This window comes from Myotis nattereri (assembly GCF_964212035.1).
Source record: "Myotis nattereri genome assembly, chromosome: 1".
Taxonomy (NCBI): domain Eukaryota; kingdom Metazoa; phylum Chordata; class Mammalia; order Chiroptera; family Vespertilionidae; genus Myotis; species Myotis nattereri.
Window position 1 is genome coordinate 60,931,191 of NC_138075.1, and position 24,625 is coordinate 60,955,815.

Here is a 24,625-nt window from a genome sequence, read left to right on the forward strand (position 1 = left end):
TGTGAGTACACGAAACTGGTGTGTTTTGTTTTTTTTTTTGGTATTATTATTTATTATTGTATTATTTTCCATACCAGCAACTATAAATCTACTTTTGACCACCCCTGTGTAATATTCACCTAAACCTTAGCAAGCCTATCAGGGACATATCATCTCCATTTGATACATGAGGGAATTGAGTCTCTCTGAGGTCACTCAGAGCACAGAACTGATACAGGCTGAAATTCAAATCCAAGTTATCTGTCCCTACCCTGAGCTCAACTACTCCCTTTGCCATGAGAAGTACCTGCCAGCAACCTACGAAGAACCTAGTGTTTTGTGCAAGAGATCTCAGGAAACCCCTCTTGTTAAGGTCTCAAAGAGAATAATCTCTAACTGCATTTCAGATGCTTGGAATTTATGCTTTGCCAAGCGGTTTTCCACTTAATTTTAAATCCATGGGTATTTCAAGGGGAATTTAACCCATATGTTTCTGATTCATTTGTACTTAACTCATCAAAGAGGATTGTTTTGTACACTTTCGATTCTTCTCACAAGCACTCTTGAGCTCATATTTGACTGGCATGGGCTGGGTTTCCAGTCTGCCAGGGTTGAAGCTTGATTTTAAATCCTTCTTTCCAACCACTATTTCATGGTGGTTTCATCCTGTGAGTGGATGGAAATTGAAGGTGAGTCCTAAAGACTCTTCCAACACTCACCAGTATTCCGCTGATGTAAAAAGACAGCCACTAACCTTTCAAGGTCTATTGTGCTCACCTACAACCTTACCTCATGAAGCTTTTGACCCATGTATGGATGTGTTCTATGAGGGGGGAAAATGAACTTCATAGATGCAGCATTTTCCCTTGGAATGGTATAGAGCAAAATTGTCTTTCAGAGATAAGGTGTTTATGGAGCTTAGGTATAGTATTAGTACCTTGGAAAAACCTGTGAGCTTAGAATTCTATTTGGGAGATACTTGAGTTATATAGCTATAGAGAGTTTTCTTCAGAGACCGCCATTTGAAATGCAGAAGGCAAAGCCTGTTGATGATCTCAGCATGTAGATGGGTTGGGTACATTCAGTTCTGATAACCTGCTGAGTGGGAGAATGAATTCACTTTACATGAGTTCATCTAAGGAATGTGCACAGTTGTTGGTAGTTGTGCATGGCCCAAAGGGAAGCAAGAAAAATTTTTGTTCCAAGTTAACAGTTTGGTTCTACGAACATATATGTAGAGTGTCTTCTGTCCCTGGCATTTGGAGATAGGGGATGAGAGGTCTGAGAAAAACAAGAGACTGGAAATTTACCATTCAGTAGGCTATGTGACATGTACACTTTTAAATGTACCATAAAGCCAAATGGTCTGAGTGCCAAGTAGGCAAAGTACAGGCAATGCACCATGGGAGCTCAGAAGATGATGTTGTTTATTTTGGTTGATGAAGTTGGACAGGCTTTCTCCAAAATGAGATGTTTAAGTTTGGGCTTGAAGGATGAGAAAGCTTTTGAAGGGGGAAGGGTATTCTGGGATGAGACAACCAGACATGTTCTTGGGTAATAGAGACAGTTTCAAATAGTTATCCCAGATCCCTGCCCTGGTGTAGACGTGGGCTGGGTGAGTCTGCAGAGGAGGATCAAAATCCTAGAAGTTCATTCTGGGCTCGCAGGAGTTGTGCACACCTCTGAGTGATGAGCAGCCGGGATTAGTTTGACAGCCTTTAACTGGGCACAGGTTTGCAGTGCAGGGAGAGTTTTTTAGTCTTGGATCAAAGAAAGGACACTGGAAAGAGGCCTGGAAAAGAACAAGATGTGAAGGAGCAGTGCGTGAAATTTACATAAAAATTAACGTATCAATGGAGGGTGGGAAAGAGGACATATGGAATACTTTCAACAATAAAGATTTTAACAGAGAAATAAAAAGAAAGAAATAACAGAGAAAGCAAAATAAAATAAACACCATAAATGTATAGATGAAGTTAACAATACATTACACAGGGCCTTGTACTTGGAACAGTGTATAAATGCTGGTCAGTTCTATTTGGTGTGGAAGAAACCAATCAAATGATGCATCTTATGTGCAAAGCTCTATTCACAGTATCATTTTCATAGCATGAAAAGAGCTACTATTAGACACAAGATTAAGCATTTTACATGCTTTACCTCATATTGTTCTTATGAATACCCTGTCTTATTATTCCCTTTACAATTAAGAAGACTGAGACCAGAGAGTAAATAATTTGCCCGTGATCATATAGTTGTATAAGGTACCTGCATCTTAGTTTGCAGAGACAATGTGTATGTATGGATGTGGCTTAGCCCTTTCTATCCCTAATACCTTTTCATTGCAGTATATGGCATATCAAGGATATATGTCACATACGTATGACTTACGATGCTAATAAAAGTATATATACTGCCTAACATAAGCACTAGAACAATGCCAAAATCTATGTAGGCTTCCCCATCCTCTTTCCTGCTTCATTCCACAGAGGTAGCTACCTCTGTTGTAAATTTTAATGCATATATTTTTCAACCGACACCAACATTGCTTCTGTGTTATCATGGTTTAGGATGAATATATTTATAAAAACAAAATTAGGATAATTTGCATTTCATTCAAACATTTCAATATTGCATTGATATAGTCTGGAGGTAGCTCAAGATGTAGGAGTCTGAGAATTAGGACTCTGACACTGATACAAACATCGCTTTAATCGCGAGAGCTGTGATCTAATCCTGGGGGACAGGAAGAGCAAAGAACTAAGAGGAGATAAGCAGTAACAGACAGGGCCTGTTCAGGATTCCATCCGCCATTAATTTGTTTTATGACATTGAGAAAATTACTTTGCTTCTCTGAGTTTTGACTTACCCTTGCATAAATTGTATGATCTCTTTGAGAAAGGCGAAGTTGTATAGCGGGAAAAGCACTGATTTTTAGAATCAGAAACACCACAATTAGAATTTGCATGGTGCCACTTAACCTTTGTATAGCCTTAGGCAAGTGCCTTAACTTTATTTTCAGCCTCAGTTTCCCATTCTGTAAAATGGAGTGAGAAAATACCCCTCAGAGAATTGTTGTGAGAACTAGGTGAGAAACCATGTAAAAGTAGCCAGTACAATGTATTTTCTTTTTCTTCTTCTATAAGTTTCTTTCCAATTCCAAAATGAGAGATTCCAATGCTCATCTTATACATAGACTTTTGAAGCACACCAGCTCATAATTATGGAATTTCCTGTATTAACAGGCTAAGCATTTCTCTCAAATCAGACTTGTCATCAGAGGTCTTTCCAAGGTCTGGGTGAATCTTTTCAAATTAACAACAGCATCTGGGATTTTTAAAAAAAGTACACAAAAACCAGTTCCTCTCATACTCACAGGAGTGAGGGGAAATGAGTGGAAAGAAAAGTGTAATAAAAGTTCATTTACCACCCTTTTCCTTCCCCTTTTCTGAGCCAAAACAATAGAATATAAAGCTAGGACTTTGTTTTTATTGGTTGTGCAGACCATCTGTGCTTGCATGAAATATCACTACTGTTGCCATATTTAAAGATTGAATAGTTCCCCATGTCGATTTGAATGCAGTAATTACCTTTCAGTGACCTTCCAGTCACTCCCTACCCATAAACCTCCTTGGCATTTACATAGTTCTTTGATTTCTTCTCAGTACATTCTTATTGATGTATAGTTTGAAATTGCCACTGTTTGGGAATAACTCCAAAATTCCATTAGTTCCAGATGTCCACTGTATTTGTTTATATTTTATGATTGTTATGGTAACAAATCAAATACATATAACCTTTGGGAATCTAGGGGAGGGGATAGTGGTCTTTTATTTTTCAGTTAAGGGTAGTAAATGGGGCACATCCCATTTAAAAAATATCTCGAATGTTTAGAAAATTGAATAGAGAAACATGGTCTTTAGAGGTATCACTGAGCTTATTTTAAAAAATGTGATGCATTTTACAAATGAAAGCTGGCATAACTCTTGTGATGGTTATGGTGCATTTGGCCATTTCCATGCTGATTAATTTTAAAAATGTGTGTACATCAGAGAGCAGAGTATTAAGGCAGATTAGCAGAGTCTATTCATGTCCCAACATTAGACACTTTATCCAGTTGCCAGGAAGGAAAACTAGGTTGATTTTTAGAATATGAATTCATAAAAGAATAGTATCTGGAATTCTCTTTTGAAGTTAGGTGTTTATTTATGCACTTGACCAGTTTTGCTCAATTGTTTCGCTTGCAATCTTTAAAGTACATGCTATATAAAAATTTCTAAAATGAAATATTTTATTCTTGGGTCATTCATTCATATATGTCAGATGAATACAATATCCATGCACTTGGTGTCTCAGTTAGGAATCAGTTTAGATGAAGTAATGGGAAACCCAACCATAGTGGTGTAAGCAAGTAGGGCTTAAGTTTTCTTACGTCACAAGTGAGTTTGGAGATATCAAATATGTGATCAAGGATCAAGGCTCTTCTTTCTTTCTGCTTTACCATCCTTAGTGCATGAATTTTTGTCCCCACAATTGCAGTTTGGAAGATGGACTTCCAGGCATCACATTTTCTAGAAGGGATGAAGGACAAGGGGTAATCCAGATGAGTGTGTCTCATTATATCAGAAAATGAAAAGCTTTCCTTGACTATCCATCCTGCAGGCCTCACTTGCATCTTATTGACCAGACCTAGGTCCACTCCTAGCTGGAGAGTAGCTAAGAAGAAAGAGATTGTGGCAATAATAGAACTTGCTCAGAGCGAGGGCTTCATGTATCCAGACTTGGACTTGATCTGCATGTTGACCTTTACTTTTGCTCTATTTTTAAAATCCCAACTATTGTTCACAAGACAGGATAAGCAACAGAGTTGAGATGACTTAGAACAAATCTATCAGCACTACAAACAGATTAAAAGATCTGTGTCCGGTAGACTGTGGATCAATGACATAATCTATTTTTAAGAATTACAGAATACATGTTATCTTTAGCCATGGTATGTGTGGGAGGAAGAGAAAATAGAAGAACTAGTGACTCTGCTAGGTCTTTCATATAAATGGATTTGTTGCCCTGACCAGTTTGGCTCAGTGGATAGAGCGTCGGCCTGTGGACCAAAGGGTCCCAGGTTCGATTCCAGTCAAGGGCATGTACCTTGGTTGCGGGCATGTCCCCAGTGGGGGGTGTGCAGGAGGCAGCTGATCGATGTTTCTCTCTCATCAATGTTTCTAACTCTCTATCCCTCTCCCTTCCTCTCTGTAAAAAAAATCAATAAAATATATTTTTAAAAAAATAAATGGATTTGTTTACTACTCATACAACCCTAGGAGGTAGAGGAAACTAACTCAGAGAGGGTAATGGTTCATTGTTTTGTTGATAATCAGAGTTTGAGGATTCAATTAAAGTATGATAGGTTCAAGGAATCACAAACAATTATGGCTTGGGCAAAGTGAGCGAATAGTGCAAAAGATGATGGATTTAGACTAACTTGAAGATTTAGACGAACTTGTTTTCATCATTCATTCATTCATAAATATTTATTTGCTTATTATGGGCCCACAGACTATTCTAGGTCCTGATGATACAAAGTTTAATGAAATACAATATTTATCCTTAAGACTCACAGTTTGATGAAAGACAATTATATAAACCAGTGATTAAAGATAATTATATAATAAATCAGTGATTACCGTTGAGCTTAACTACTAACAGAGGAAGAGGAAAGTGGTGAGGGAAGACTTCCAGAAGAGGAATTTGCTGGGCATATAGATTGGTAACAGCTCTGTGAGTTGAGGAACTACATACAGTTCACTCTGTGTTGCTACAGAGAATCTGCACTCAGAAGATGAAGCTGGGTGGTCCTAACTTAGGTTCTAACTTAAGTTCACACCTGCAGGGTCAGGGGAAATGGGGCTCTACAATAAAGCAGCAACAGTTGGGTTTCAGAGGACAGGCAGATTAAGAAGCTGTTGGGGTGGTAAATTTCACAGTTTGCAGTGATGATGAAGATAGGGTGTGAGGGCTTCTGTGATACCCCCAACCAAGTTTGTAGACTTGATGTGGGCTATGGTGATGCCCTTCAACAAAGTAAGAAATGTGGGAGGAGCCAGTCTAGGAGGAAAAAAGCTCGGACATCTTTCTGCGCACACACTACCCTTCTTAGATGATGAAAACAACCCTTTCTCCCTAATTTGGCTGCTGCTTTTCTGGCTCAGGCCACCAGGGACCTGAGTGGTTCATGTTCAGCCACTTAAAGTCCATCAGACAGGTGGAGTGTCTGACTCAAGATGCACAGCAAATGAGTTGCCGAGCTGAGACTGGGAAGCAGCATCCTTGACTTTTTAGGCCTTCTGCCTTTCAGTTCTACCATTGTGTGTATTCTACCTGCATAGGGCAGGCATGTAGCAGTATATGCCTGTTGATGTTGGGGGAAAATCAGCTAGAACTTTGTGTGTTACTGAGAGTTAGCCACTGATTTATATATGTTTGTGATCAATTTCCTGCAAATTTATCTGTTTCTGGGTGGCACCCTCTTGAGTTACAACTAAAAGGATAGCTTGCTGAAGTGGTTTCATGTTTGGGATTGTGTTACTAATTGGGAGGGGTTTTATATTTTCACTTTTCTTTGAGAATGAAACATTACACATTTCATAAAACTCTTTCTGATAAATATGGATGATTATGTAAGTAGCGCCACATTCTTCTTAATGACTTGTTAAACAGTACAGGGGCTTGGTACCTTTTTTGAGCAATGATACTTTTAAGAATCTGATGAAAGCTGTGGACTCTCTTCCTCCAAAAAGGCGCAAATGCACACCCATGTTGGGTCAGATCCATCCAGCTGGTTACAAATAAGGAAACCAGCTTTTGCAGAAAGGGAGATTGATTGTGAGGAACCTGGGGTGTGCCAGGAACCCCAGGGCAGTGGTGCACTGTGGCTTGATTGAAGGCTGGAGGCAGGAACCAAGTGCTCTCTCAGTCTCTCCCTGGAGCCACAGGCTCTCTGTCCTCCCTGCCGACCTTGTTCCTACTCCATGTAAATGGCTTGCTATGTGCTTCCTCTTCTACATACTGGCCCACAGCTCCGGAGGTAACATCATCTGAGGTTCCAGACAGATTAAGACCAGTGTTTTTCAATCCCAGTTCCAAATTTCTGGAAGAGAGCATGCGATTGCTGCACGTGGCTCCAGCACTCAGACACCAGGCCCCCTTGACTGTGTTCAGATCTGTCACACTGGTGCATGTGACGTGTGCACAATGTCAGGGCACTTTTGGATGCCCCGAGTCCCAACTGTGTTCTTCAGGTTAAGAACCCTGGACTAGAGAAATTTGAATGCTAATAGCCCAGCAGCACTACCTTTTAGCCATAAAACTTGCAGAAAATGGAACATACATTTGAGTAGAAGGTATTTGCACAAGCGTAGAGCCTATGAGCACTTGCTCTGTGCAGAGTTGTGAAGTTTGAGTATCAGTAGTGAAATCCCAGGATGGTGAATATGATGTAGATTGAATTATAACTCTCTCCAAGGTCGTTGATATTATATTCCTAACTTTTACCCTTAAAGTTTTGGAAATTCAATTTTAATTATTGTTAACATGCCTCGTAAATATCCAGGGGAATACAATATAGACCTGTTCATACATCCAGAGAGCCAGAATCTGGCTTGAGTTGTTTTTCTTCCACAGTTGGAGAAAATTGTGGTGTTCGGCTTGCCTCTTGAGGCATGTTAAACCACTTTTAATGCTGTCTCTTATTATTTTCTAACCATATGCACTTTCTGCACATATCTAACTAGCTGCCTCAGATGAAACCCCAGTGTCTGGCCAAGCTGGTGTAAATCTTCAGTAAGTGGTAAGAGGGAACAGAGTAGCACAGTGCCTCTAATGTTCAGACAGTGCACAATTTAATAGTTAGACCTTGTCGTCTCAGGAGCAACTTCAGATTTTTTTCCAGTCCTATAGAATGGAAATTTCTGAGCTGTACTCCCTTCTCCCACTGGCTGCACCAGGCAACACTTCATTGAAACTAGATTGGCCTGTCTGCCTGGATAGTGTGGTGTTGATATTTGGTTCTTCAGATCATTAACCTGGGATGCGTGGGACATAATTATTACTTCTAAAGAGCATAGCACATATCTATCAAATTGCTATTCTATGCTGTACAACAGTAATCACCTTAAAAACATAATGTCTCAGAACATCAAAACCTGTATGGTATAGGGAAGCTGCCGAGAAACCACGGTGCTCATCCAGTTAGTGGCATGTTCTCAGTACACGTGGTAGGTCCCAAAGGCTGACCATAAAATAACAACAAAAAGGCAGTTTTGAGTTTCTAAATGCAGCTTTGTCTTTGGCCTGAGAAAATCAGCCTTCTGCCATATTTTGGTATATGAGCATGCACAGATTTTTTTTTAAATCAGGAATCTTCTTTTGTTGATTAATTAAACCTACATGATTGGATTTTGGTATCACTGCCTCTCCCATCCCCTATGTCCATGCCTGTCTTCTGCTTCAATCATGTGTTCTGAGTAATGCTGTACTTTCTTCTTACTTGTCTGTCTTCAGTTGAGTTCAGTGCCAAACCCTGAGCTGGAAACAGTCTCAGGAATTTTTCATTCATCAAGACATTTTCTTCCAAAGAAAAATTCTGAGACTGGGAGGGTCACCTTGAGAACTGTGTGATGATATATTAGCATAGTTCAGTGGTGCATGTCTGTGTGTGTGTACTTGCATGTGTGTGTACTTAGTTCAGTGGTATATCTGTATGTGTACATGAGTATGTGTGTACTTTTATAGTTTTGTGTACGTGTGTGTGTGTGTGTGTGTGTGTGTGTGTGTGAGAGAGAGAGAGAGAGAGAGAGAGAGAGAGAGAGAGAGAGAGAGAGAGGAGCAACCTATTATCATATACCCATAAGCAAATAAAAGTTTGGTAAAAAGCCAATTCTAGACATAAAACTTCCCAACCAATGTATGTGAAGGCTCTCGCTGTTGTTTTTCTGCCTTGATATTACAAAAAGACCATATTTATAGGAGGCATGTCTTAGTTGTGGTTAAATGGCTAAACCTTTGTCCTTGCTTTAAGTTTTCTACCCTACCTCTGACAATTGATAGTATCACTGGAACATGGTATGTACCTATATCCTGTCGCATGAGCTTAGCTGGCAGGTGGAATGCCAGTGATTGTGGGCTCCCTTGCCCTGTCAGTTCAGAGGTGCAGAGTGCAGCTGCTCTGGGAGAACTCTCTCCTGTCGCGCCAGGATTCCATCACTTAGTGTTGGTCTGATCCATGTGTACTTAACGCTCAGGCTTCTGTAAGAATTGGCCAAATGTGTTTGAAGTAAGAATTTCAACCATGAAGTTTATATATAAATATCTGACTGTGAGATGACTAGGTGCTTGCTCACAAAGAGGAAGGGAAGGGCAAGAAATGTAGTAAAAAAGCTAAAATACACAGACTAAGGTTTACTCCGTTAGACATAGGTTCTGCTTTATTTTGATAGCCTCTGTCTTTACAGAGGCTAATAGTGTTTTGTGCAGGGCCAGACTCATCAATCCAAATCACTTGTCCTATACCAGGAATTTGATTGTAAAAGTGTGAAGAACTTTCACACTGAATATTGGTAGGTAGAGCCTCATCTTCCCACAGGTTCTCCATTTCAGTGAGTGGCTGGCCGTATGTCCAGCTACCAAAGCCAGGCACCCAGGAGTCATTCCTGTCTCTTGTTCCCCTCACTCACATCCAATCCATCTTTAAGTGCTCGTGGTTCTACCCCCAAAGACATCCCACCTGCCACCTGCTCTTCATTTTTATGCCACCACCTTCACCTAGTCAACACCATCTCTCACCTCAGATCCTTCAGTAGCCTCTTTGCAAGCTTTCCCATTTCCATCCTTGAGCCCTCCAAGCAGCACTCTTTAAAAATAACACATCGTGTTTTCTGTGGCGTCCTGTTGAACTTAGAGCCATATCCGAACTCCTACTGTAGACTGGAATGTGCTGTGGATTCCAGTCCCTGCCGAACGTTCCAACCTCCTGGAGTGCCCCTTAGCCTTTGCTCTCTGAACTCTGGTCACAGTAGCCTCTTCTTGTTACTAGAGAAGCCAGACCGTCTCCTAGCTCAGAGCCACTGTTCTTGCTGCCTCCTAAACCTGGAAAGCACTTACTGTCACTTTGCACAGCTGACTTACTCTCATCCTTTAGGCTCCAGTTAAATGTCATCTCCTCCAAGAAATCTTCTCTGATAATTCTACCAAGATAGGTATCCCCAGTTACTCTGTATCACAGTAGTATGCTTATTTCATTTGCAGACTAAATCACATCCTCAAACCTAATATTACTTTAAGTATATGTACCTATTGACTATCTCCCCTACCACATTGTGAACCCATGTGGTGTAAGTACATTCTCACTGTTATGCAACAATCACCACCATTCATCTTCAGAACTTTTTATTATCATTTCAAAGTAAAACTCTATACCCATTAAACAATAACTCCTCATTTCTCCCTCCCCCAGCTCCTGGAAACCACAATTCCACTTTTTGTCTCTGTGAATTTGACTATTCTAGGTACCTCATATTAGTGGAATATTTTGAATCAATTTATTTTATTGCTCTTTTACTAACATAGGCCTTTACCCTCTATATAGAAAAATCTCATTTATAAGAATAATTTCCCAATTTTATTGATAAAATATTCTACTAGGATCCTTCAGAAATTTAATTGACTTTTGGAAGAACTAATGTTTGGAAATTAAACCATATTACAAGGCACTTTTAAGATATACAATTTGATCTAATATCATCGATCGTAAGGCCCGTTACTCTTCTGTCATTAATCTGGCTTTTGGATTGTAGAGAATCTTCTATACTTGGTGGCATTGAAGAAAATATAAAAGAACAAATAGCTCAAATGGTCGCATGATACTATTGTTTTTTTCTTGCTGTTCAATAGCTGATGCTCTTCAGTGAAACTGTAGTTTGGTTTCACGGGGCGCTCATACAAGCCATTTAAAAAGTGAATAAATAGGAGCCAGCTGGTTCTTTAGCATGGAATTTGCAAACCATTAAAAACGAAGACACTCGCTATCATTTTATTATCTTTACGGTAAACATATCACTGAAACCAGAATTTGACTTCTGTTCACCTTCCACCCATTTTTCCTCCTAGTAAAAGTAGTTGAGAGATAACTTTTGGGGGAAATGAAAATCAGTAATGACTTAAAGGATATCCAGTGAGGGAATAAATAATGTCAGGTAAATGATTATTCGGAAATGAGATATCCTCTTTCCTGGACAAGATTGCTTACTGTTTTCTTCAGCATGCAACAGAATAAAATGTGGTAACAATTTTCTGGAGTTGAATTGCTGCCACACATAATTGGGTCCCACAGAACTGTGGCCTGGGTTTTGGTGAATTATGTAGTATGCATTTCTAAAATTTATTTTTTATTTTTTAAATTTATCTTTATTGTTGAAAGTATTACAGATGTCTCCTTTTCCCCTCCATTTGCTGTTTTAAATAATATTTATGTTAACATTTATAATGGTAATACTTTTCACTTAGGAATTAAAGAAGTTAATAGGTAAGATACTAACATATAGTTTGTTTTATTTATGCTTTATTTCTAAAGTGCTTTAAAAAACCATTCATTATAGTGAAGCTGTACTTCAAATACAGTTGCTTAAAGATCAATATTTTGCATATTATAGTAGAGTAAAGTTTTACAAAGGTTCATATTCTTTAAATAACACTGTGTAGACCACATAGACCATGCTCAATAGGTAATCTTTCATGTAGTATTTCATAGAAATGTATGGATTGGAAAGTGTATTGTCATTAAAAGAAACACATAACTTGAATGAAATGGGAGAGGCAATATTGCCTAGTAAAAGTAGCCCAGAAAGGAATTCCCACTCCTCCCAAATTTTTATTCTGAAAAATTTCAAACCTACATTAAAGATGAAATACAAATAAACCTATATACCTTCCACCTACATTAAATATTTGTTAATCTTTTCCACTTTTATACACATAATTCTCTCTATTTATATGTATATGTGTATATTTATAAAAATATAAAATATATTTATATATAATATATGTATATACAGTAGTAGTATATGTATACATTATTAGATAGGATTATATAGTATACTAGGGGCCCAGTGCACGAATTCATGCACCTTGAAAGGAACTGTGGGCCACAAGGCTGCAGTGGGCACAGGGGCCAGTCTCGGCCCATCCTCCGCACTCCCACCTGGCCCCTCCTGCCGCAGCCCTGCTCTCACCTCTGCTGCTCCCATGCACTGATGGCACCAGCCCACTTGCACCTGCTGAGGACGTGGAGCGATTGGGGCTGGCACTAGCAGTGAGTCCAAACAAGGCGGGCACTGTCAGCGGGTGTGAGCATCAGCTGCTGCCCCCAATCGCCCTTCAGGAGCAGGGGGAGGTGGAGAAGCCCTCAGGGGTGATCAGGGCCGGCAGCTGCTGCTCGCACCTGCTGATGGTGCCGAGCAATCGGGACCAGCGCCAGGTGCCAGCTGTGGTTGCGAGTGAGGCTGTTGCTGGCAGCAGGTGCGAGAGTCAGCTGCTGGCCCCGATCGCCCCTCAGGAGCAGGGGTAGGTAGAGAAGCCCTGAGGTGTGATTGGGGCTGGCAGCCACCACTCACACCCGCTGACTGACGCGCTGAGCAATTGGAGGCCAGCACCGGATGCTGGCAGCGGGTGCAAATGCTGGGCAGGACCATGGTGCATGGGAGCAAAGAATTTTTAGTAACCACCAGAGGCTCGCCTGGATGACAGCACCCAGGGCCCCACCTTGGTCTGGTGCTTTAGCTCATCTGCTCCACCATCCCACTGCAGCCGATGCCCGCCATGTTTTGCGCATCCCGCACCCCCCCACACCCCCCGCCGTGGTCAGCACAAGTCATAGCGACTGGTTGTTCAGTTGTTCCGCCCTTCGGTCTATTTGCATATTAGGGTTTTATATAAATAGATAATACTGTACATTATTATTATTTGTATATATATATATATATAATTATACATATGTATATATATATAATTGTTTTGATGAAAATTAAGTTGCATACATCATAACACTTCATCTCTAAACAATAAGGACATTCCCGTATATAATACAATATCATGATCACATCTAAGGGAACAACAATTCCAAAATATCATGTTGTAGCAGCCCATATAAAATCCTCCCCTTATTTCTTTTTGAGACAGTATCCAATTAAGGGTTGATTATTATGTTTTTTTAAATCTAAAATAATCCCTCTACCACCTTCTTCTCCTTCTCTTCCTCCTTCTCCTTCTTCCTTTCCTTCTTTTTCTTCCTCTTCCTATTGTGCTTCTTCTTGTTCACAGCTGGGGTCATTTACTTTTGGAAAAGTTCAGGACAGTTGCCTTTGAAAATCACAGATTTTGAGTTTTCTGATTCCTTCCTCATGGTGTCGTTTATCCTGTTCTTCTATCCCTGTGTGCCCTCTCAGCTGGAACTTAGGTTTGGACGCTTGCTTTGATTAAGGTTTGACTATTTTGGGTATACCAGTAAACTTCATAGATAATGCTTAATACTTTACGTACATTTCATCAAATCAGGACCTGTGGACCTACGTTTGATCATTCGGTTAGGATCTTGGTTGGAGAAAGCCCCTGGAGTTCCATCCAGGTAGTAGCTGCAGCACTGGACAGGGAAGCAGGAGGTAGGGGTTTATGGTAGTGGAGTGATGCCATGTATATAAATGTGCTTTCTAACACTGTGCATTCAGTTGACTGTTAGGACAATGGAGTAGTGTGTGTTAGCCTTCTTAAATTGTGGTTTGTTGTTTGGTTAGTGAGCTTGTGGAGAGCATAATTAATAAAGAACATAATAAAGTGTCTCAAAATCAGTCAACACTAAGGAAATAAACACTATTTGCCGTGATTAGAAGGGTGGTCCTGGTTGGGAGACAGTAGGTTGTGTTGAGTGTCGGTGATTCCAGGGTTAGAATCACATTTCTAGGGTTAGACTTTTAGGTAAGCAGCCAGCTACCTTGCAAACGCCTCCAATTAACAATGGAACATAAGCTCTTCTCAATAAAGTTTAAAAAAAGAAATAGAGACGCATTCAACTGAGAGCCCTAGAAGGCAAAATCACGTTGGGGGCTTATGCAAAATATGGATGCCCTTTCCCAGTGCCACATCCGACACTACTGTGTCGGATTCCATGGGGGAGGCCCAGGCATCAGTATTTTGCAGAGCCTCCCCAGCGGATTTGGTTATGTCCTAAGGTTAAGAGTGATTGGAGTAAGAAGAAATAGCAGTTATGAGACTGATTATGATCATGGACCTTCTTTGCCTTAATTTTCTTCAGACTAACAGTTCTCTGAACTCTTTCCTGGGAAGGATGTATTAAAATTCCATATACCAGGAACTTAGGCAAACCAGTGCGCCCCAGGGCAACCTACCTGGAAGAAAGAGGCATGGCGGTGACCCTCTCTGTCATGAATAAATTGGTATCGCATCCTTTCGTTTGTAATTTTTATGAAAAGGATTTAAAATAATTGGAGCCTAGTGCCCATAATTATATCCTTGTGCCTTCCCTGCAGTTTGTGGTTTCGTGACTGGGCAGGAGTGACAAGAATTCATTGGACCACAGAATATGCTTTGTGAATGATGCATTTGCTTCAGAGTGAAGTCTGAATACAAATGAAGGTGACATAATGCTGTATGTCACAGCATTCTGAGCTGCAGAGCTGGGAAGGAGCTGAGGGTCGAGGCGGACACACGTTGGTTAGATCTCAAGCACTGAGGCCAAGTCTGTTGGGACTGGGGAACAGTCCTTGAGCCTAACCACTCAGAATGGGAACATTTTGAGGCAGAATTTCCCATGAACTAGCTATACTAGGGTAAGGCAGTTAAAAACAAGTAAAATTGCATTTTAATTTTGGAAAGGCTTGGCCTGTTGCCCTAGTTCATGGAGGTCTTATATGGAAGTGATTGTAGAGCAATTTGCAAACAGCCAGTCTTTTTAGTACTATATTTTAGTTGCATTAGGGATAATGATTTACGTTGAAGGAATGAGTCAGACGTTACCAAGCTTTGAATAAGGCACATTCCCTGTCTATCTGGGACTATCTGAAAAAAATAAAAAGAGTATGTAAATTTAGCCTGTTATGGGAATAATTGTACATAATTGGATTATTAGGAAGGAATTGGAAGTGTGGGCAGATTTTTTCTCCCTGTGGGTGGAGTATTGTACTAAATGCAGCATAGCTTTGGCAATTTAAATGAAGTATGGGACAAAAAGCACATGCTGCCAAATCGGAATGGCATTTGAAAACCACGTTGATACAGCATTGACCTTCCAAGAGATTTTTAGATCCAACTCTGTTTCATCCAGATTATGCCTCTCCCTCTGCAATCAGCCATTTTTATTGAAAATGTGGCTCTATAAATACATTGATGTCCACTTACTAATCTGCACTGGCAAATGAGCTGGGTCTTTGTCCACAGTGATAAGGATCTAGAGTGGCAATGTGTTAAGTCCATAAATTTTGTTATACACACTCAGACTATTTGCCAAATATCCAGAATATTTAATAAAGATTGCTCCCTATGGGCTCTAGAGATGACTAATGAATATTGTCAGAATTAACAAGTGCCGTTTCTATTCCATGTGTTCCATATTGAAATGAGAGCAAGATGTTGTTGACCCTGGAAAAGTCTTAAGGGTTATTTTTCTTTTTGTGAAGGCCTTCCAATGAGGAATTCATGTCTGAAGTCATGAACCAGTGTTAGAAAGGACTGAATCAGATTTTCCTAGCGTTTTTGTTTTGTGCCCTGATTTTGTTAGTGTCACTCACAAAACACAGTGTTTGCACCTACCCTGAATCTTTGCATATATAATTCCTTAGGGTGTCTTGGCAAAATGAAGAGGGAAAACAAATCCAAGCAGTGTTGAAGAGAGGGTTTTTAATTAAACTTCATGTTTCATTATGTTTTTTAAAGATTGAAACTGGCATGCCAACATGAATCTGTTTGATTAAAGCATTTGCCCTTGTCTCAATTCATTAAGAGGGGAAAAAAAGAAATAAACCTAAATTTTCTTCCTTGTTACCTAACATGGAAGGCTTTATTTGTTTTTTAAGTAAAAGATTGTGTTGCTGTAACCTTTCTAGCCTCAGATTTAAGATCTGTATAGTCACAAAAATCTTGATGGCTGTGCATGAGACAATATTTTTCATACTAAAGGAATTCATCAATAATATACACTGAATGTTGTGTATAATAATGAAAAATTGGAAGCAATTTAAGTGACATACAGTAACAAAATTACTGAATAAATTATTCTGTAACTTCTTGGAAAATTATGCCATCAGAATCATATTTTGGAATACTATCTCTCTATATAAAAGCCAAAGCGACTGAACAACCGAACAACTGGTAGACTGGTTGCTATGATGCACACTGACCACCAGGGGGCAGATGCTCAATGTAGGAGCTGCCCCCTGGAGGTCAGTGCGCTCCCACAGTGGGAGCGTTGCTCAGCAAGCTTACCGAGTGGTTGCAGCAGGCGCAGTGGTCTGGGATAAGCTGAGCGGTGCAGGCTCCTCCCCAGCCACCTGCTGCTTCGTGTACTACTACATCCCTCAGGGGATGTCAGACTGCCGATTAAAAATACACACATATAAAAGTATGTATATCAGATAATATAACCAATACGGTATCAAGGGTTTCTTTATGTGTAATTACATGTAAGGGCTATGGGAATAATTGTGAATAATTAGATATTTAGTATTGTCTTATTTATATGTTACTGCTTTTGCTAATTGTCTGAAATAATTATTTTTGAATCAAAAATACATAATAAAATATTAAAATAGAAAAAGAAACACTATATATCAGAGAAGTATTCATTGAATGACTATAGGTAATATGTGGAAGGTTTGAGACAAAGAAAGAAAGATGACTTTAGCATTGCCCTTTGTCCCATGTAGTTCCTGCATCTAAGAGCAAACTGCCGTGATGCTGAGTGACGTTTTCTTTACTGACAGAATGAGATGAAGGCAGAGATTTTATTCAACAGCTCAAGCATTTAATTTCTGTATTCTTGTTTGAATTCAGTATCGAGGGAGGAAGATAGCAGATTTTCAACAGATATGGCATTATGGAGAATATTAAAATATACCTAGAATTTGACTATATAAAAGTAAAAAATAATCAGGTGGGTGAACTATACATAAACAAATAAAAAGACAAACTGAGGAAGTGTCAAGAGGGTGGGCTGGGAAAGGTGGGCGGGGCCCGAGCATGTAGAGACTTGAGGGGAACAAAGGTCTAAGGTTAGTCTTGCAGTACTGTCATGAAGACTTGTCCTTAACAAATTGCACGTCTCTGTTCCATGAGCTACTTAGAGAAAGAAAGAAAAAAATAAAAATGAAAACATAACCCAGGGTTTCATTGGCACACACAGGGATGTTCATAAAACCATCGAATTCAGTGGGGAAAGGAACTTACTGAGGTCATCTAGTCCATCCCAAGACTCTCAGGAAACACTCTATCTGTATCTGTGCACTTACAAAAATGACACAAGGAATCTTTCAGTGTTGGGTAGCGGATGGGAGCCCATGAGACTTGCCACAGCCCAGCCTCCCTTATCAGTTGAGGCCATTGTAGAGCAGAAGGGGACATTATCGTCCCAATTTCTCCCACAGGAGACAGAGGACAGCCTGACTTTGGTCTTCTGTGTTCCCCATATCTTACTCTTTCTTGCTTTCTTCTTGGTTGCTGAATCCAGATGGACTTTCTCCCTTATACAAAAAAAAAAAAAGGCAGATCTTGTATTTGGTGAGACTCCTTGGAAATTCTCCTGTGACCTTCCTTAGCTTATTTCTGTTTGCTTTAAGATGTTCCTTTTGCCCAGGGATTATAATGATTTCAGACCATTGTCCGTACTCTTTATATCCAATACCTCATGTCTTTAACGTGACTAAATAAAAACAAACAAACAACTTTTTTGGTTGTTTACTTGTTTTTGTATTTGAAATAAGACAGGCTCAGTTCAGGAGAAATAGGTAACTCTTTCTTCGTTTAAGGAGCTCCCAAGAAGAAGGGGTCATGAGTTGCCTTGCTGAAGGTTCTTAAATTCTTTGTTTTCACAGCCTGAATAATAATAGACTGTGAGCTCTGTGAGGGCAAGGACTTCGTCTCCTAATCACGGAAGCATCTAATCAGACATAGGGCTGATTCCTAGTAGGCACTGATACCTTTTCCTGAGTGAGCGGACATGTAATAATGTCATCATGTTATATTTGTATAGCACATCTCAGGTGTAGTATCTGTTAGCTCGTCTGATCCTCACAACAGCATCTTCTAAATGGGTAGGCACTGATGTGTCTATCCCCATTTTGTAGGAGAGGGAAATGGGGTTCAGAGGTAGAAAGGGCTTCCCGGGGCATCATCTGAGGTCAGTGATTTGGAGTTAAGCAGGATGGGGCACAGGGTTCCTCTGCAGGATGGTTCTGGTTTTCTGGACTCTCATGGCTTCCTTCTTCTTTATTTTCAGATTACAGGACAGGCCCGTGCTTCACTGTGGTCAGCAACCAGATGTGCCAGGGACAGCTCAGCGGGATTGTCTGCACAAAAACCCTCTGCTGCGCCACCGTGGGCCGAGCCTGGGGCCACCCCTGCGAGATGTGCCCTGCCCAGCCCCACCCCTGCCGCCGCGGCTTCATTCCCAATATCCGCACAGGAGCTTGTCAAGGTAAGCCCCAGGCTGGTGGCGTTATTAATGGATTCATCTTGTTTGCTCTGGAGGGCCATTTTCCAACAACGCTGGAGAGAATGGAAAAGCAGCGTCAGAGACATCACTTCACGATTTCTCTGACGGCATGACATCCAACTTAGGCGTTAGAAGTGTGGCTCTCCCTGGATTTTCCTTGCCAGCAGTTTCTCCTTGGAACCCCAGAGGTGCTTCCCTGAGGTGCTATGATTCTAGTTCTAGCAGTGCTGCGCATTACAACAATGCTGTGGGTGCACCCAAAGCAAAATTTGTGGTCAAGGTCGTTTGTTTTCCTTGATTTTTTCCCCCTTCATATAAAATCGTTGGAGTTTCCCTGTCTCCTAGGTTGTACTCAGTTGACCTGAAGAAAATTGCATCTCTCTCCATTTTACTGTTGCATCTCTCTCCATTTTATGGGCTACATTATGCTTTTTTTTTCTTTACAAGTCAGAAATAAATTAGGCTTTGGTTCACAGTTTTAAATATCCCCAGATGTTGCCTGCTTGCTTCTTCTCCTGCCTCCCCTAGAAGCCCTTACTCTGTTTTTGGCTTTTACTCCTGTTCTTCCAGCTGTACAAATTCTTTTATTGTCTGGATGTCTGGCAGGAAACAGGAGGAAGTGAACGGAGGCAGCCGTGCACTAAACTGATGGGCCTGAAAACTCCCAGGCTGTCTCTGTTTCCTTTAAACATCTTCGGTGCTTTTTTAGCAAGTTGCAATATTTGCAGAAAATTCAGGGTATGCTTTTCTGAGGCAAATAGAGACTAGTTTGGTTTTGTTCTATATGTTAATTCTAAGGGTAATATGCAATAAAACAGAACTTGAGCTTAATCACACAGCCCTATGGGTCTCCATTAAATGAGACTTCCATAAATTCATCTCCTGAGAAACACTGTTGAGGCTGGCTTCTGGCTTCTGTGTACAACATACGACTCCTTTGGACGCATCCTTCTCAATGTCAGAAACAGCAAGAAGTCACTTTGAAACCCAAGAATTACAAAGCAGTTGATTGTATGATTTTAGAAGATAGGGTAAATTTAGTTCCCCTTTTCTTTGGTGCCTTTCGCTTTTCTCATCCTTAGAAAGTCCCAGTGAATTTTGAAGAAATTCTTGGCCTTGGTGTTCTGAGGTCAGCTAATGCCCATGAACTCACTGACTGACCGGGGAGCCAGAATTTGAGTGCCCCAGCTGCCCATCCATGAGTCAGAGGCTGAGGTGCTAAGATATTTTGGGGGAAAGAGAATGAAGAGGGAGAGGAAAGAGCTACTGCTCTTTAGCTTTGCTATTCATTTAATACAGTCTGGACTTTTCCAGCATTTTCTTTCTGTCCCTCCCTGACTCTGCTATTCAACATCCAAGAAAAAAAGCGTTTTATAAGAAAATTTGTGAAAAGCCATGGACTCAAAATGGTAGTTGTATTGCCACGCTGTGAATGAAATTCTTCATCTCCACCCTGAGGGATTCTGCTGTCAGCTTGGGGCTCTCTCTCCTTGCTGGTGTTGTGAGTCCTTGGGCCAGATGTAAGGGTCTGTGGGCAAAAGGGTTTATCAAGGAGCTCATTGGGTCTTCATTTTTAGAATGTATGGCCAGTAGAGAAGTGCCCTCATCTATATTTCCTCTTGGCCCAAAATCACAATCAATAAGACTATATAATTTTGCTTCTATGTACAATCTTAATTTTAAATAACATTTGAATAAACATATTTAACCTACCAAGTGACTGGGAAATTCTGACCTAAGAAAAAATTGAGATGAGCTCTAGAACATAATTTAATTATATTTCACATACAGTCATTAATTTGTGGGCCAGGACATTGCATCTAAAACAGGAAGCAACACTTTTACCCCAAAATAAATGGTTGTTCCTTTGTTGCCCCTTTTCCTTTGTGCCAACTTTTCTCAAGAACTCAGGTTGCTTAGAGGTCTTACAACTGGTCATCGCTCTCTTGTTTCACACAATGAAGAGTGAAACTGAAGAGGATACCAGGCTTCTAGATTTCTAAGAAAATACCGGAAGCAGAAGAAGAAGCGTTAGACTACTTCCCTGGGGGTTCTTCACTAAACCAGACTTTTGCATGTTGCGGATGAAAAGATGGAGAAAGAGTACATGGAGAAAGATGGCACTTTCACCATGAGCCTTCATTGATTACATTTGTTCCTGGAAGGTTCATAGTTGAGGCTCCATGTAGTACCCACAGGTTTCTTCCTTGGGTGCTGTGATACAGCAGTGAACGAAATGAACAAAGAACCTGCTGTATGGAAGATAATCAATTTATAAAATCAAAACAAAGCAAATCTACGTATTGGGTCACTTGGTGATTCATCCTATGGAGAAAAATAAGCCGAGTAACTAAGAAGGGTGGTGACTGATGGGGGGCTGGGTGTTGCTATTAGACTGGTCAGGGAGGGGTCTGCTTCTGAAGTGCCTTAGGAGCAGAGACCTGATGGATGGGATGGCATGAGCCAGGCAACTGTGTGGAGGAAGAATGGCCCAGGCAGAGGGGCCAACACCACAAAGCCCATGGCAGGTGCATCCTTGGTGTATTTGAGGCCAGGCAAGGATGCCAGTGTGCATGGAGAGGAGTGTGAGAGGGAGGAGGTTAGGACATGAGGTCGGAGAGTAGAGGGGCTAGGTAGCATTTTCTAGGGCTTAATGTGGATTGAAGTTTTGAGCTGAGGTGGACATGATCTGACTTTAAAAGGTTCTCTCCCATCACCACTCTGCCAGCAAGGTATTTCATCTGGGATTTCTCACTTCTTGACCTAACTTCCTGTGTTCTTTAATTTTTATTGCACAAGACAGTTCTACAGAATGCAAGATGAACATGTTGCATTGAATTTGTATAAAAACATTAGCTCTCTTGTGTAGTCTGAGTGATCTTATTTAAGAGTAGTCTGTTTTAACTGAATTATTCAGTACAACTCAAAGACAGTTTTGCTATAGATTGTGTTACATTTTGATTTTAAGGGTTTCTTGAATAATTCTAGTTTTTAATGTCAACCGTTTTTGTCATTGTACCTTTGCATGCATGCATGATCAAACCCCCAAAAGTTAGTACTTCTCTACATGAGGAAAGATGGAAAAATAGCGAATGCTTATAACTTCATATAGAAAACATTATAAGAATGTTTTATATGAATTAGTAAATTTTGTATAAATTAATCTCGCTCTCTTTCCTCTATTTTTCTCTCTCTGACCTAAAATCTGACAGATGTGGATGAATGCCAGGCCATCCCTGGGCTCTGTCAAGGAGGAAATTGCATCAATACTGTTGGATCTTTTGAGTGCAAATGCCCTGCTGGACACAAATTTAATGAAGTGTCACAAAAATGTGAAGGTAAGAAATATCAGGCTTTGCAGTTCGAAAATGGAGGGGCAGGTAAAATCCAAATCAGTGGCAAGTTTTTTTTGTAAATTGTTCCTAATTCCTTCTGTCTTTGTCATTCCTATGAATGTGTAAATATAACATTCTCACCAGGAATAATATGCCTTTGAAAAGCCTGGCAGCTTTTTCCACTTTTATAGACCCAAAAATTAAATATTAAAACATGACATTTTAATTTTATTTCTGTTGTTGACATTACTACAGATGTCCCCCTTTTTCCAATATTTGGGTTACAATGTTTAAGACACATGTTTTTGCATAGTTCTGTAGATATAAATTTAAATTTGATCATTACATATAATTTAGAATACCTTATCTTCTAATGTTTTCCTAGTTAAAACGTACGTTTGATTTTTTTTTTTAAAGAGACCTATGAACTCATTTATTCTCCAGGTACAAGTAGGGTTAGGGTTAGGGTTAGGTCAAGTTTAGCATTTTCTTTTCTGCCTATTAAATGGACACCTTTTTTATGTTAAACAAAAATGACTTGAGGTAGAGTGATTTATTTGCATTTAGTTTATAGATTGAGCTTCTAAAAATATGTGTACAGGAAATATGTTCATATTCACCACTACTGAGGCCTGGCTTCTAAGTGTAATAAATACTGTTTTTTTCTATGAGAGGGAAACACCCAGGAAATGAGTAGGCAGCATTGAACCCTCTTTTCGTTGGTGAGTGCATGTACCTTATATGTAATATCTGACAATAATGTACCACCATTCTCAGGCCTACATCTCTGATCAGCAGAGAAAACATTTTTCATCTTTTGGTCCACACTCTAGCACTTATGTTGTCTTCTTTCCTAGATGTAAACCATTACCTTTACTTTAAATATATATACTTCAGAGAGGAAGGGAGCGGGAGAGAGAGATAGAAACATCAATGATGAGAGATAATCATTGATTAGCTGCCTCCTGCCCGCCCCACACTGGAGATCAAGCCCACAACCCAGGCATGTGCCTTTGACCGGAATCGAACCTGGGACCCTTCAGTCTGCAGGACAACGCTCCAGCCATCGAGCCAAACCAGCTAGGGCAACCTCTACTTTAACAATTATACTTCCAAATTTTAAAATATTATGGTATATGTTCTTAGGTATCATCATACATACATTTTTATGACATTAGTACACTATTAAGATTTATGGCATACAAAATCCACATCAGAGTGGGCTGTGGCTTACAGGCTTAGGTGGTCTCAGATTAATATATTCATCTTCAAGAGACAGAGTCAGCTTTCAGAGAGGGGAATATGGGGTGTAGGACTTGGCCAGTCTGTTTCATTTTCTGAAATTATTATTGCTTACAGTCTGAACTAGAATCATTTTCCTACGTCCCTTATCTTTCACCCAGACCCATCAGTTAGCATCATTTGGGACCGAGCACCTTCTGTGGTTGTGAACGAGACAGAAGACACTCGGATTTAATATCCAGACAGAAAGAAAAATGATTGAAAATCCTTTTATTAATGCTAAGAAACCTATTATGGTGGTGTATCTAATGGACCAAAAATTCAGTCTGAGAATTACTTAACCATTTTCCACAAATATTCCACCCTAACCCCATTCCCCAAGCTACATATTGAAGTCAGTAGCAAGATAAAAACAGAATACTTTTGGCTAGACCTTTTTTTTTTTCTTTCTTTGCCATCTACTGTTACATTAAATTCAGATAGTGGGTTTTTTCTCTTCCTTTTTATTTTTCTTTGCAAAATTGATATTGGAAGAGACCCTGTTTATACTACGTGTTCTCTGGCCTGGAGGCTGCTGTGAGATGCTTGCCTCCTTACCCCGGTTGAGGAAAGTAATCAGAAAGCCCTCTCAGGATGCTTGGTGAGCTGGGTCCACGCCAGGCTCTTCGCTCTTCTCCCGCCGCAGCGCCTCACGATGGGGAGGGCATAGCTCTGGGCATAGGATGATCTCCAGATGCTCAATAGGAGAAATTCCAGACCCTCTGGCCCGCGTGGCTGAAAGGCTGAAGAGACCATCTATGAGCCCCCAGAAGATGGTCGGGCCACATGGGATTCTGTGCCCTTGTGGAAATTGTTCTGGCATCGTTGTCATTACTTTGATGGCTTTTTAAATGTATCTTCCTCTTGACTGGAAGCCCGCAGTAATTTAAAAACACACACCAGTTCAATCAAAAATTGGCTTTAGCAAATTTACAAGATGCTAACCTTCACTCTCTTTGTGATGGTGAAACAGCTTTCCAGAAGATCTTCCTCTGGGAGAATTCTCCTTTCTTAGAATATTCCCCTTTTCTCAAAACTTAAAAAAAAAAAAGTCATGTACAATTTAGGTGCATTTGAAAGTCATGTACAATTTAGGTGCATTCGATGTGTAAATGAACAAACTGAAGTGATTAAATAATAATTATTAAATTTTCGTAAGTGGGAGAAGAAGATTGAGAGTCATCCTGTGAATGGAGAAAGACGGACACAGTCCATGCCCTCCTTCGCTGGGATTTTTCAATGACTGGAGTGTGCACACTAA

The 24,625-nt window shown here is 40.2% G+C and overlaps 1 protein-coding gene across 1 annotated transcript in view; it reads left to right on the plus strand.

The window, feature by feature from the left end:
* The window catches only part of FBN1 (fibrillin 1), a gene marked incomplete at its 5' end in the record, with an annotated part of 229,336 nt that overhangs the window by 84,219 nt on the left and 120,492 nt on the right, over positions 1-24,625 (plus strand). The window contains 2 exons of the mRNA XM_081089678.1: positions 18,533-18,730; positions 21,961-22,086. Coding sequence (XP_080945804.1) covers positions 18,533-18,730; positions 21,961-22,086 — 324 coding nt within the window. The remainder of the gene's footprint in view (positions 1-18,532; positions 18,731-21,960; positions 22,087-24,625) is intronic.